This window comes from Thunnus albacares, chromosome 17, assembly GCF_914725855.1.
Source record: "Thunnus albacares chromosome 17, fThuAlb1.1, whole genome shotgun sequence".
In the NCBI taxonomy this organism is placed as follows: Eukaryota; Metazoa; Chordata; class Actinopteri; order Scombriformes; family Scombridae; genus Thunnus; species Thunnus albacares.
The window spans coordinates 3,454,431-3,466,756 of NC_058122.1; the positions used below are offsets into that span (position 1 = coordinate 3,454,431).

General features: G+C 38.0%; 1 protein-coding gene and 1 non-coding gene across 2 annotated transcripts; one reads left to right on the forward strand and one right to left on the reverse strand.

Annotated features, from left to right (window-relative positions):
* Nucleotides 1–526: 526 nt before the first annotated feature.
* trnav-uac lies at nt 527–599 on the reverse strand. The gene has a single exon. It is a non-coding gene; the product is annotated as a tRNA-Val (tRNA).
* Nucleotides 600–2,799: 2,200 nt separating this feature from the next.
* Nucleotides 2,800–10,339, forward strand: prr15la (proline rich 15 like a). Its single transcript, XM_044330506.1, has 3 exons — nt 2,800–3,183; nt 3,288–3,394; nt 9,174–10,339. The coding sequence occupies exon 3, from the start codon at nt 9,203–9,205 to the stop codon at nt 9,563–9,565; it is 363 nt and encodes a 120-aa protein (XP_044186441.1). The 5' UTR covers nt 2,800–3,183; nt 3,288–3,394; nt 9,174–9,202; the 3' UTR covers nt 9,566–10,339.
* The last annotated feature ends 1,987 nt before the right edge of the window (nt 10,340–12,326 follow it).

The window sequence follows — 12,326 nt, forward strand, 5'->3', positions numbered from 1 at the left end:
ATGAATGATAATGTTGCTCCGTAACTGCTGGATGTGGAAATGAGTAACTGTTTGCTAAGAAAACAAGACAACTTAAAGGTGATGATATGTCAGTGTTGTGTTCACAACTTGTTTTGGCTGCCCAAAAGTGGAGGTTTAGGTAAAAGGTCTGAGTACTTCCCTCACCACAGACAGGGCTGCAATCCAAACATCAACATAAATAGTTGATATCAAACTTCAAATTTTGCCATGGCAATTAAACAGCAGGCTTCTACACAACCTCACAAGAACTCCAAAGAAATGAGCCTTTAGAGCAGTGACAGGACATGCAGGGCCAAGAGTCAGCAGCTTTCTGACATCAGGTGATTTCTTGTATTAGTTCCTACTCTCTGGTTGAAGATACACTAATTCGCAAATCATCTCTTATTATAAAGTTGCAGCCTGGCTGCCCTCCACATTTCATGATTAACTCTCACTGATGTAAGAGCACAGAGTTCAGTTTTGTTCAGACCTATTACATATTTGTTCCAGATCTGCCCTAAAGTGATGGTTCTACTGGGGTTTGAACCCAGGACCTTCTGCGTGTAAAGCAGACATGATAACCGCTACACTATGGAACCTGTGCAGAATGATGGTATACTGGGAATCGAATTGAAAAGGTTTTTGATTTTAAAACCTGTAATACAGTTTCTTGAAGAAAACAAGAAATAAAACAAAATTCAAAAGCATGGTTTTAAGATTGTTTTATTCGGTTCAGCGTTTACCTGTATGACATGAAGATAAATACAAATGACCACACAGGCACTTTCTGTGGATTGTGTGTTGTGTATGAACAAGGGCAGAAATAAAAAGATAAAAGCAGGAGAGAGCAAACACATCCCAGATTTGAAGATATGAAGCCATAGTCTGTATGCAGGTGGGTAATGTGTGTGAGTGTGTGTGTGTGTGTTGCTAGCGTCTGTAACCATGCTGAAGATTATAACTTGGTTACTTATTAACAGCTGTCCTACTTCCTGAAACAGGCACAGCAGATATGAATACATACTGTAGAGAGGATAGTGATTCGTTTACAGCTGAAAAATCCCACGTGGAACCCATGTTTTCTCCAATGAAAACAAATACCTGAAATTTTTCTCGTTTTATAAGCTCATGAGATAAATTAATAGCAGTAAAGGGTGAAGGTTTAGCTAAGCTTCAAGTTTAAGAATTAAGAGGAGGACTGGGTTTACAGTAAGTTATTGTGATAGTAACTTATTTTCAGCCCCACAGGAGTACTGGTCAATCACTAGATGTGCATGCACACTAACTGCTCTACATTTGGAAAAACCTACAAGCTAGAAAAGTCGATACAGCATATATACAGTGGATTCAGAAAGTATTCAGACCCCATTCACTTTTTTCACACTTTGTGTTGCAGATTTCATTTTAAATGGATAAAATTGCCATTTTTGCCCATCAATCACAAACTCAATAATTTTTAATGACAAAGTGAAAATGTTTTTAGAAGTTTTTGCAAATTTATTAAAAATCAAAAACTGTATTACTACTGTATTACTTGGTAATGTCGTAGCTTCGTTAATGTTTGTTTTTACAGAGCAGTGTGGAAAAATTAAAGCTGTTTTTTTTATCATCCCAAAACTGACTCCTGTTTCTCTACCACCATTAGCCACATAAAAGTCCTCCAAACTTAACATCTAATGAGCATTGTTTCTTATTGCTCTCATTAACATTTTCTGATCTTGCGCCCATTTTGGCAGGTCAGTACCTTTACAAACTGGTTCAAATTACCATTGCAAAATTGTCATATGACAATTCCCTGATCTGGCACCACTATGGTTAAGGTTTGGTTAGGTTTAAGCACAAAAACAACATGGCTAGGGTTATGGGGAAGTTCATGGTTTCTGAAAGTGCTGTGGTGATGGTTGAGACACCTTTCTTGACTGTAGGTGAGAAAAAGAAACAAGCTTTGGGCCCCTGAGTCAATGTTGCACACTTTGTTCACCCACTCATCCATCCACCCCAACCCACAAAGTTTGGCTCTATAAAAATGTTGCACTACTTCTGATAGTAACACCCCAAACACCAGCCCCCAACAACCACCTAGTGACACCTCTACTAACCACATTTAACACTTTACCAAGTTCAGTGATGAACTGCAAAAAGAACTTCCTTCAGGAAATTAAGTCTCTCTACTGTAAATATGCTGCTTTGCATGATAGAATCAAAACACAGTAAGAAATAAAACTTAGGTGCATACTGTACATTGAGTGTAAGAGTGCCTTGAAAGATTGATATAATCTGCTCTGTTATGCTTTAGTTATGCTTGCTCTGACTTAAACATTATTAACCTTAATAAGTAAGATAACCTGGTTAATGTGTTTACATGGCTGTTCAAATGATCAAAAGTACCTCGTTTTGATTGTAATCAAGTTTTCAAAGTGTGTGTTAACTCACTGAATTAAAACTATTAACAGGTTTGGATCATTATTTGTCCAGAGTGGGTTTGATGACACACAGAGTTTTATATGCAACCTGATACAATTTGCATGAAGCTGCACTGAACAGTTTGCCAAGACTAGAATTAAGTCTGGGTTTAGGTCAGGGGTGAAGGTGAGGGTCAGTTTAAGTTTAGGAAGTGACTTGTAGTCAATATTGTGACTTCAGCCAAGGTCCTCACTAGTATAGTAAGGTTAGTGTGTGTGTGTGTGTGTGTGTGTGTGTGTGTGTGTGTGTGTGTGTGTGTGTGTGTGTGTGTGTGTGTGTGTGTGTGTGTGTGTGTCAGTGGGAGGGGCCAACGACAGCACCTGTAACTCAGCACCAAGGAAGAGACTGACAGAAGAGTGAACGTGGACAGGAAAGGAGGAAATATGGAGATGTAAGAATGTACCAGGGTAAATTACAAACCAGAGGCATGATAACTGCATTGTGGACTAACAGCAACTCATCTTAGCTCTCATTTTTAGTGTTTTCTGTGACTTGCTATTGCCACCTTCAGGAGAGGCATCTAAACCCTACAACAGGGAGGATTAGACCAAGCGATCTACCATTTTCAGGCTTGATTCTCCTTTAAACGTGTTTTCTTCGCAGTGCTCTGAAAGTGCCAGACGTAACTGCACGTCCCCTTCTAGTTTTAGTGTAGTTGTAAATGAAGAAAATGGATTATGGGCTCTTCTCTGTGAAGAAACAGCATGTACAAACTGTCAGGTGAGACTTCAGTTTCAGTTTTCCTACCACTTCACTGAGACAGCTTATTATTAACTGGCCCCATGTACAGTATGCAATTTCACAAATAATTTTTGTTACTAAAGGCTAAATTCGGGAGTTCAACAAGAAGCTGGAATTTGATCCTAAAAACCTGCAGGACTCACCACAGCTGGAAGGAGACAACAGCTGGCTCCACATCCGTTTCAAACAGGTGAGTCTACAATAGCATTACATATCAATATGAACCACATACATGTCAACCTTCAAAACCTTTAAATTATTGAATTATTATCAAAAATATTTACTTAGTCATATTTAAGGAAGCACTGGGGAACAACTGTAAGTAATTTGTACTGATCCTCACACTACCCACCAAGAGGAAAATCAACTGTGGGCTGTTTTTGGCCACATCAATGCAATTTTTGGTGCATGTTTGTTCTTTTCATGAATCTAGCCTCAGATTTTCAAAAACATAGAATCTGGAGTTCCATACATTTCTGAATACATTTAAGGCAAATGTGTGTGGCCATGCAGTTACCATGATTCATTTTATAATCCCTGATTTGAATATATTGATATATTATATAACTGAATGATTTTTTTCTAACTGATCCAGCTTCAGTTGATTGTCAGTGAAAGACTAAAGATGACAAGAACTCTGGTGATCAGATTTTTTTATACTGCAATCCCATTGCTATTGAATCTAAGTCTTATTCCGGTTGACATATTTTATTGTTTTGTCAATGTAGTAGTCCATGTTGGTCTGGATTTTATTCTTCTCCTGGCTCACTAGTGTCAATATTTGCTACTGCTTCCTTTTTATTGGCCTTTTTATGAATTTTCAAAAAATTTTTCCTAACTGCCTTCAATTGTAAAACAAAGCCTTCCAAGTCTATCTCATATATGGAATTTATGGCCATATATGGCATTAACTCCACACTTTATTACATTGTATTTTTCATTGATTTCATGGTTTTCGGTCCATTTGTGACAGGACAACTGGGTTGTTGGTTGAACAGTCCTCTCTGTCTGTCAGTTTCATCGAGGGCAAAATGTCTCAACTATTGGTTTAATTGAAATAAAACTTGCTGTGTACATTCCAACCCAGTATCGCAGTATTCACAAGATATCAATGTTCAATAAAGTTGGGATAGTCATAGTCTCCAGAGGATGTTTGGTGGTATCCTAACCTCTAGTGCCACCATCAGGACATATGTCCTGTTTTAAATATCAAAACTTCATGGGCAGATTGGTATGAAATTTGGCTCTTTCCCTCAGGACAAACTTCACATTTTTAGCCATACTTGTAAGGCACTAACAGGCTATCAGAATACGTTTCAGCCATGTTTTTCAGTCATTGCACACGTATCTGAAGGAACATGTATGCTTAAATTTGTACACCTGTCTACACCAGTTGTATTGATTTAAATTTGGGTTTCACCTAATCAGTGTTTTAAGCTTCAAGTCTGAATTTGCTCAAGATGGCAAAGTAGATTCACTGACATTTTTCACATTAAGTTCATCTGGTGAACTTTGACTCAAGAATTTGTGCTGTTGACCAATAGCAAACTGCCTTGACACTGCTGACCTTTGAGGGAAGAGAGAGCCTTCTCCTCAATAGAAATGGTTTGCAGACAGTTCGGTCGACGTTACAAATAAATCTTTTACATAACTGTGTGAACTTACTGACCAGTAAGTGAACAGGCTAACGCCTTCTTTAATAAATCTGTTTATTGAATAAAATGGTGTGCAATCCTGTCAAAAAATGCTGAAGGGGAGTAAACAGCCCAGCACAGAGAAAATAGAAAGAACCTATTGTGACTGACTAGTGATAGCATTCCCCAGCTGGCTAGCGTGTTAGCAGTTAGTTCACTAGCTACAGCATGCAGTTCACCAACTAGCCCTGCAAGACGTCACTATGTACCAGGCATTTAGTCTTGTTACTTAACATGACCTAATTTTTCTAAAAGCAATTCCATTTTATTTAATCAGTCTGAACAATGGATATAAAAGCTATTTTATAGCAGGATATACACGTTTTATGGCAGCAGGCTTTCAGGTTAGAGTCTCACTGGAGTGGCTTTAAACAATACACTTCATCCCACAGTTCAGAAGGTGCTCTCTGCGATCTAACTGTGAAATCTGACCTTTGTTTGGAGGGAGATGCAAATTTGACACTGGTTCATCACTGAATAAAAGCAAGCACACATTCACCTTCGAGTTGGTGAAGAATCCAAACTGTTGGCTGCAAATATAAAACATCTGTTCTTCTTGGATGACAAAGTGTCAGCTGTTTAGAAGGACTGCAGTGTTTAATCCTCACTATGTCCATTCTCATGTAAGTGCTGTTGTGCAACACACTGAATGTGTAACTTCTGAGTGCCCTGTTTCATTTTAATTCAGTCGATGAATGAAGACTTTGGAACACCTCTAGTTCTCTCCTACCTGCCAGGCATAACAACCTTTGAACACTCCCTCCCATGTTTGATCTCTATCTCTATCTCTCTCACACACACAGTAAATATCGTGGTTGGTAACACAGTGAATACACCCAGACAACTGTGCTTGCAGTGACTGCAGAGTGTGTTTTGAAATTGAAATGTATAGTTTTTTTGGTTTTAAATCGCAACTGTCTCAGTCTCTCTACTGTACACAGTATACTGTATTATTAGAACATTGAATCATTGCTAGACAGTCATTCTTTATTTTAAATTATAAAAAAACAGGAATTTGAATTTGAATACCATGGTTGGAATTGTCTTAACATGAACAACAATGACTGAACTTCAATGATATTTCAGTTTAATGAATGTCTTTCACCTTCATGCAACAGCTTTAACACAATAGTGATTCAAAATGCATCCAGTTCAAAAAAGCCTTTTTTTCTTTTAGTAGTCAGGCTTGAGTAGCGCTCTACTGGGGGAAATATTGGATGTACAAAATGTTTTATGTTTGCACCATGAAGAGGACGCTACAGCCACTGACAAAGGAAATAGTAATGTTGCAATGTAATGTTAGGGTAGACCGAAGTTAGCAACATATTAACATGACTAGTTAATAGAGTCTACAGCCATGCTGGTTGCTAATGTACTCACAATGACAACATGCTGATGTAAAATGTTAACCATAGTCATTATCTTAGTTTAGCATGTTTGCATGCTAACATTTGGTAATAAGCACAAAACACAATTCCATCTTTATCTGTAATTATACTGTCTTTTAAATATAAACACAAATGTCAACCTCATCATGGTTCTAGAAGAAAGTTTTTCAGGAAAATGAGTAACTGTTGAGATATTTTATTCTGGACCTGACTGACACTGCCAATCCTTGATCCCCACCGTGGCTAAAAAGAAATCAGTTACCAGCAAGTATGCAGGGAGCAATTCACCATATCAGATCTGTTAGTGTTAGTGTTAGACCTCCCAACATCCACCTATCTGAACACTAACATTTCTCAAAACGTTCTTTTCAGTTGCCAATTCTGTATCTTTTCTGGGGCGGCAAGGAAGTCGATACTCGCCGTCACTTCAAAGTGTTATAGAATCTACCTCAAAAGGAGACAAAGAGAGCCAAACAACAATCAGTTAGCTGAGTGTATCATGTCTTCATGAAATACAGAGAGAAGAAAAGAAACAATAAAACAATGCGGTTTAGTTTCTGTTTGCTCAGCTGCTGTAAAAAACTTGCCCTGGAGTCAGAAAAAGAAGCCAAACTGTTTGTATACCAGCTGAGGCTGAACTTTCATAATAAAGGATCAGTTAACTAAATCGCTTTTTATAAGAGGTCACATCTTAAGTGTTGGTGGATCATTTCTTTCCCTTTGTCTACTATATTTACATTAAATGCTATTTTCACCCCATACTGGGGTGATTTCACCTTTGACTATTGTATTGTTGGGTACTTATAATCTTAATGGCCTATTAAGAAACATACATTTAAAGGGTAGGTTCACCCCTGTCTTAAAAGGTCAGGTGAGATCCTTACCTAACATGCCTCCAATGTAAGTGATAGGGACAAAATCCACATTCCAAAGTGGGAATTTTGATTGAAAATATTGTACTACAAGGACTAACTTTGGAAGATATACTCTTGAAGCCTCATAGTATTATATTAGCACATAAACATACAAATACATTTTTGCACACACAGTATGAGGGCTGTGGATTTAGTACTCCATCACTTACATTAGAAGAGCATTATGAAGGGATCTCTTAATGTCCAGTATGAACAGAAAGGAAAACCTGTTCTAATGTACGTATGGGTGCCCAACTATTGTTTTAAGACAGACTTGAAAAATTGTGAACCCATCCTTTAACACTATATAGCCAAAAATATGTGGACATCTCTGTGCACATACTTTTGTGTACTCTTGGTCTGCGCTTTTTTGTGGTTTATGTTCGACTTATTTGTGTTCTTGCCAAGATTTACAGTACCAGTCTCATTCAAGTAAATGGGAAGGTGTGTCCAAACTTTTGACTGGTACTGTAGATGAGAAGACACAAAATATGATGCTACTTCAAGCAGGGATTATCTTAGTTTAGAATAAAGACTTGAAGCAGGGAATGCAGCTAGCATGACTATGTCCAAAGTTACAAAAACCCACCAGCACCTATGTGTTATATCTCATTTGCTTACTCTGTACCAAAACTAAAGTCTAAAAACAACAAGTTGTGGTTTTACAGGGGGTTACTTACTGGGACTATTTCTTTCTGGGCAAAATCCTAAATTCAGCATGGTCCCCAAGCCAAACTGCACACCATCTTTGTGCGTTCTCTCCACAACAATTAGTGTGCACATTCTCATCCTTGTCACAGTTGCCTGTCTGAAGTCAACATGAGCAGGAAAAGTCACTCATAATGTATTTTTGTTAAAAGATTTAAAATGGCTACATCTTGCTATTGTACAGCACATGTGGTATTTTATTCCACTTGTATCCACGTTCTTCTCATCTTTAAAAATACATTGGCTATTGTAACTGGTTGCTGGTGTATTTTTGGAGGAAGAGGAGGGGTGATCAATTAAATATGCCAGAACCATATGGCAGACCTTTTTGCTACAGCGTACTATATGCTATGGTATGACAAAAGCATTCTTCCAACTTTGTGTCAACAGTTTGTCCCTTTCCTGTCTCAACATAACCATGCACAAAGCCAGGTCCATAAAGAAATTATTTCCCCCAGTTTGTTTTCAATCCCATCCAACATTTTTGGGGTGAACTGGAACACAGAATGTGAGCCAGGATTTTATCACCCAGTATCAGGGTTGGACATTACTGGGAGCAAATCCCTGCAGCCAGGTTCAGAAATCTGCTGGAAAGCCTGAAACCAGAAGAGTGGAGGCTGTTATAGCAGCAGATTATATGAGTGTGATACTCCGGTGTTCACATACTGTAGGTTTGGTCACACTGTACTGCCATTGTCAGCCCTCTGAATAAGAAAGTTACATAAATGATGAAATGTCTCTTTTACTGGCTCATCATGTCTCAGATGGGAATTCCATGAGAAGCTGAATTAACAGCCAGTAAAATGTGATCCTTCCCCCCCCCCCCCCCACACACACACACACACACCACACATACACTATCACATATTCATTGGCCAGACCTCTGATAAGTTTGTCTTTCTAGCATGCACACACACACTTTGATATGACTCACTGACACACACACACACACACACATGGTAACCTGAGCATGTGTGCATCCACAGCATATGGAGACTATTGAATTACACTGAAATATTAACAGTGTCATGGGTGGATGGACAGGTGCTCACACAAACACACACACACACATACACACATAATAACAAACAGATAGACACTCATAAAGGCAGGGACAGGTGCACAAGCATACATGCAGTCTCTGTGTTGCAGATTACCCCATTCTTGGTTAATCTCAATAATGTAACAGTCCTCTATTTTTCCATTTTACTCAGCTTTTTCTTTTTTCTCTTAACCTTCTTTTTATCTCTTTTTCCTCTCCTCAGCCCTCCATCCATCCCATCTTTCATCCATTATGGCAGAGCCATCTCCAGGTTGGTGGAAGCTAACTTTCCTGAGGAGAAAAAAATCCCAGCCCAAGGTTTTGTATGAAATCCCAGCAGAATCTGTATCCAACGCTGCCACTGGCCAGAACGGGTCCAGCACAGCCACCGGAGCTGCTGCCCACCCGGAGGACACAGTGCATGATCCCCAGCTGGACGCACGATTGGAAAGGATCGTAGATAAAACGACAGCAAGCAAGGGGCGCCACGTCAAGGTGTCCCACTCAGGGAGGTTTAAAGAGAAGAAGAAAGTGCGAGCCACGCTGGCAGAGAACCCAGAGATGTTTCCTGGAGGTGACGCCATGAGAGATGAGAACCAGAGGGCTGGGAAGTGACAGGGCACAAATACTCCAACATTCAATCGCTGATGCATTCTAAGGGACACTTTAAATTTGGGGTTTATGGCTATCTGCCATCTTTGTCAGTCTCTGGAGCCATAAAATCCAAACTTAGGAAAAACTGAGCCTTAGGAGGACAATACATTTGAAAATTGGCACTAGAAACCTGCAACCTTTCTGTTACTGGAAACATTATCTGACTGCTAGACAAAACCAGCCATGTCACTGTATAAGGAGCTGTGGATCACTGCAAATTAGAATCTGCTGAAACACTTTTTTGAGTTGAGTATTGATATTTCTCTTTCTTACCTATAAAAATAGGTACGTAACATCCTGACACTCTGACATGTTAGCTGGGATACCAAAGCGTGTAAGTTTTCAGGTCTTGAAGGGCCTTGAACATCTTGCAAAAAATGCAGTTTAACTCGTACTTAGGAAAACTCTTAGTATACGCTTAGGAGGAGCTTTATTAGTCCAGCTGGGGGAGCAGTTGATCTTTATATCAATTAGTGTTTTACAACAAATGACTTATATCTATGTAATTTGGCTGAAATCAACATCTCAGCAGTAGTATCTATATATGTAAACACCCTCTAAACTTGAATACATGCCTGGAATAAAATGCAGCCTACCTGCACACATTGTTCACAGTAAAAACCAGTAGAGGGGGGCATCACTCCACACGGAAATCTCACCTTTAACAGTTTCTACTAAACTGTTCATTCAAACACTGTAGTCTAGTTTTTCTGTGAAAGTTAACTTAGTCAAAACACATTCTGATGAGACACAGCTTTGATTTATGTGGAGATGTGAGAAAATCAATTTGTATTTTGACTTACAGAAAGTTGAGTTTAAAAGCTTGTTTTATAGATAAATGTCTGATCTCTTTTACAGCATCTGGGATTATTCTCAACAGCAAATCAATAGAGAAACTGCACATGACTGCACCGACTTCTAGTGATACCGCTTTCAGTTTTGATTCTGGGTAAAACTGATGTAACATGTTCTAAATCTGTTCTTCTCCCATGCTAAACAGCTCCCACTGTTGCTGTGCTCATCTCAGATTGCTATCTTAATGCTGCAGAATTTGGGGTGTGTTTTATAGATTGTTTTTTGTAAATAAATTGTTTGATGAACTAAAATATATGTGTGATTTTAATAATTAATGATTTGTTCTTGCAGTTACATTATAGACCTATATCTATGCCAAGTATCACAGCTATCAGCACTGCAAAAGGATTCATACAGATCAGAGAATCTTCATCAACAGTTTAATGTAATAATAAATCACCTCATCTGCACAGAGTTGCTGTGGTCAATTCAAACCACAAGAGGGGGCCCTCACTCCATATAAAAATCTGTTCAAGCTCCCTTTTAAAACATTTGATATTGTTTGATAAAATGATGCTCTATAGTGCTCAAAGGCAAAATTACACATTATATGTACTTTGATAAACACTACAGAGCCTCCGCCACCCAATATATACTGGTTTACTTTGAATTCATTATATATTAAAGTCAACATTCCAGAATTAAGTTTTTACAAGAAGTTCTACAAGATGAAAAACATCACTCAGAAATCAGAAAATTAAAGCTCTCACTTTGCTTTGCATAGGAAAATCAATTTCAAATATGAGGTGTGGATAGTGCCACAGATAACATATCGCAAGAGACTGTCATGCAACATCAAAGTTAGAAACAGGGTGTGCAACATAAGTCACCTGTGTAATCTGTGATATGTCATCAACTTAACTGACAGTTAATTTGATAAACAGACTTTATATGAGGGTCATTTACAGATATTAAACAAAAAACTATGGGAACTATCCGGAATATTATAGGAAAGCATCAAAAGAAAGTGTTGACAAAGGTTTTATCATTCAACTCTCATATATAGGCAATGTAAATGCATGTTTTTAACATATTTTAAAGAAATATCACATTGAGAGAAAACTGAGTCAGAACATCAGCAGGTGAAAGTCTGATACCTTTAATAGGCTATCTGTACCATGACAGTCTGGGAAGTTGATGAGTCAAAGTCATGTCTGCATTCGATCAGAAGAATGTTTTTAATGATATGACACAGAGCAGAAATGCGTGGAACTGAATGAAGTTTAATGTAACTAAAATATCATGAAGTTATTTCCACGAAAAGATCAAAGCCCTTAGAGGCACCCGTGGATGTCTGGCATCATTTATGTACCGTCCTTTACCCTTGACAGTATTTTTATAAAAATTGTTGGTTTATTAGGCTACCACTTGTATAACTTGGAGTGGCTCCGACGATAGTAGCACAGGCGGTGGAGAGTAACAGAATAGGGGATATATATGGGCGTGAACATGACATCGTCTCTTGCAGGTCTGGCTTATCCTTCTTCAAGTAATCCTTAGTTTGGCTCTTTCCACACTTCATAGTCTTACTTTTCCCAAACTAGACAATTCTACAGCACAACAATTTCAAATGTTTTTTAAGTACCAACAAGAAGTGTGAAAGAATGGATATCTAACTATAATCCAGCAGTATAAAAAATTCCTAAATTTAATGATTTTAACTCCCAAAATCAACAAGAATGGAATCCCATGACAAAATTCATCTCATGTAAATAGTAGGTAAAATTAAAAATTAAACTATGTTTAGTATTCTTGTCTTTTAAAATGAAGAATAATATGTGTTTTCTTGAAACCTTGCATCAAATAATGCTGCATCATTTTTATATATTTATATATTTTATATATATTTTTATATATATCTGTACAT